This window comes from Eimeria tenella, genomic scaffold, assembly GCF_000499545.2.
Source record: "Eimeria tenella Houghton genomic scaffold, Eth_scaff2404, whole genome shotgun sequence".
NCBI classification, from domain to species: Eukaryota; Apicomplexa; class Conoidasida; order Eucoccidiorida; family Eimeriidae; genus Eimeria; species Eimeria tenella.
The window spans coordinates 1635-2940 of record NW_013542267.1 but is presented as its reverse complement, the minus strand read 5'-3'; the positions used below and the strand labels follow the sequence as shown (position 1 = coordinate 2940).

General features: G+C 65.5%; 1 protein-coding gene across 1 annotated transcript in view; it reads right to left on the bottom strand.

Annotated features, from left to right (window-relative positions):
• ETH_00036420 (zinc finger (C3HC4 RING finger) protein, putative) overlaps positions 1-1306 on the bottom strand; it is a gene marked incomplete at both ends in the record, with an annotated part of 2863 nt that overhangs the window by 171 nt on the left and 1386 nt on the right. The window contains one exon of the mRNA XM_013374963.1: positions 3-1217. Within this exon, the coding sequence (XP_013230417.1) occupies positions 3-1217 (1215 nt within the window). The remainder of the gene's footprint in view (positions 1-2; positions 1218-1306) is intronic.

Here is a 1306-nt window from a genome sequence, read left to right as displayed (position 1 = left end):
CCCCGCAATGGCAAGTGCTGAGGTAGCTCTGAGTCGCGCAGCAGCAGCAGCAGCAGCAGCAGTTGCTGCTGCTGCTGCTGCTGCTTCCTGCGACCTCTGCGTCGTAGACCGCGTCGCTCCACCGTCTGCTGCTGCTGCTGCTGCTGCGCCGTCGCGAGAAGCTGTGGGGCGCAGCACACTGTTGGCCGCTGCTGCTTCCTGCTGCTTGGGGCGAGGCTGTGTCTGCTGCTGGGTCTCAGCGCTGCTCCCCGCCGCCTGCGAGCCTCCTGCTGCTGCTGCTGCTGCTGCTGCTGCTCCCCAGATGCTGCTGCAGCACCGCTCCACAGAAAAGGCCCCCCTGTAGCTGCGGGTCAAAGCCATTAAGTCTCCGCCTTTCCCTGGCTGTCTCCCTGGGCGGCCCCTCCTGCACATTTCTGCGACTGCGTCTCCATCTGCTGCTGCTGCTGCTGCTGCTGCTGCTGCTGCTGGGCTGGGGGGCGGCTGCTGCAGCAGCGGAGCCGCGGGGCCCCGCGCGGGCCACATGGTCTGGGTGTGCGCGAGCTCCAGCAGCTGCAGCCAAGAGAGGGTCGCAATGCTGTTGGCCGTGCTGCTGCTGCTGGTGCTGCTGGTGCTGCTGCTGCTGCTGCTGCCCATGCTGCTGCTAAGCACCGAAGCAACAAAAGCAGCACCCCAGTGAGGGCTTAGGGCCCCCCCACCAGTAACAGCAAGAAAGACATCTCGGTTGTGCGGCCCCGTGGTGCAGCTGCGGCAGTGCAGCACCACTGGCTCCCCCTCATCTTCCTGCTGCTGCTGCTGCTGCTGCTGCTGCTGCTCATCTAGCTCTCCCTGCTGCTGCTGCTGTTGCTGCTTGGGCCTGCAGACTGCCAGCATCCGCCGCAGCGCCGCGGGGATTCCCCGCTGCGCTGTTAGGGAATAAACCCAGAGGGCATCAGCTTCTGCATTTGCTGCTGCTGCTGCTTCTGCTGTTGCTGCTGCTGGGGGGGGAGGAGACCCTCCAGAAAATCCTGCTGCAGCTGGGGCTGCTCCTCCTGCTGCTGCTGCTGCTGGAAACTCTGCAAGGTCCTGCCCCCGTGCAGCAGCCCTCGAATGGCTCCCCGCAGCAGCAGCAGCGGGGGCAGCAGCAGCAGCAGCAGCAACAGGAGGAGACGCAGCTCGAATGGAAACAGCAGCTCCTGAGAAGCCGTCACCCCCAAAATGGTTACCTCCCAGTGGGTCCTCTGCAGTCGCAAGGCGCGGCAGCCAGCTGCTGCTGCTGCTGCTGCTGCTGCTGCACTGGCGCGTGAATGTGTACCAGTGGTAGGGCGGC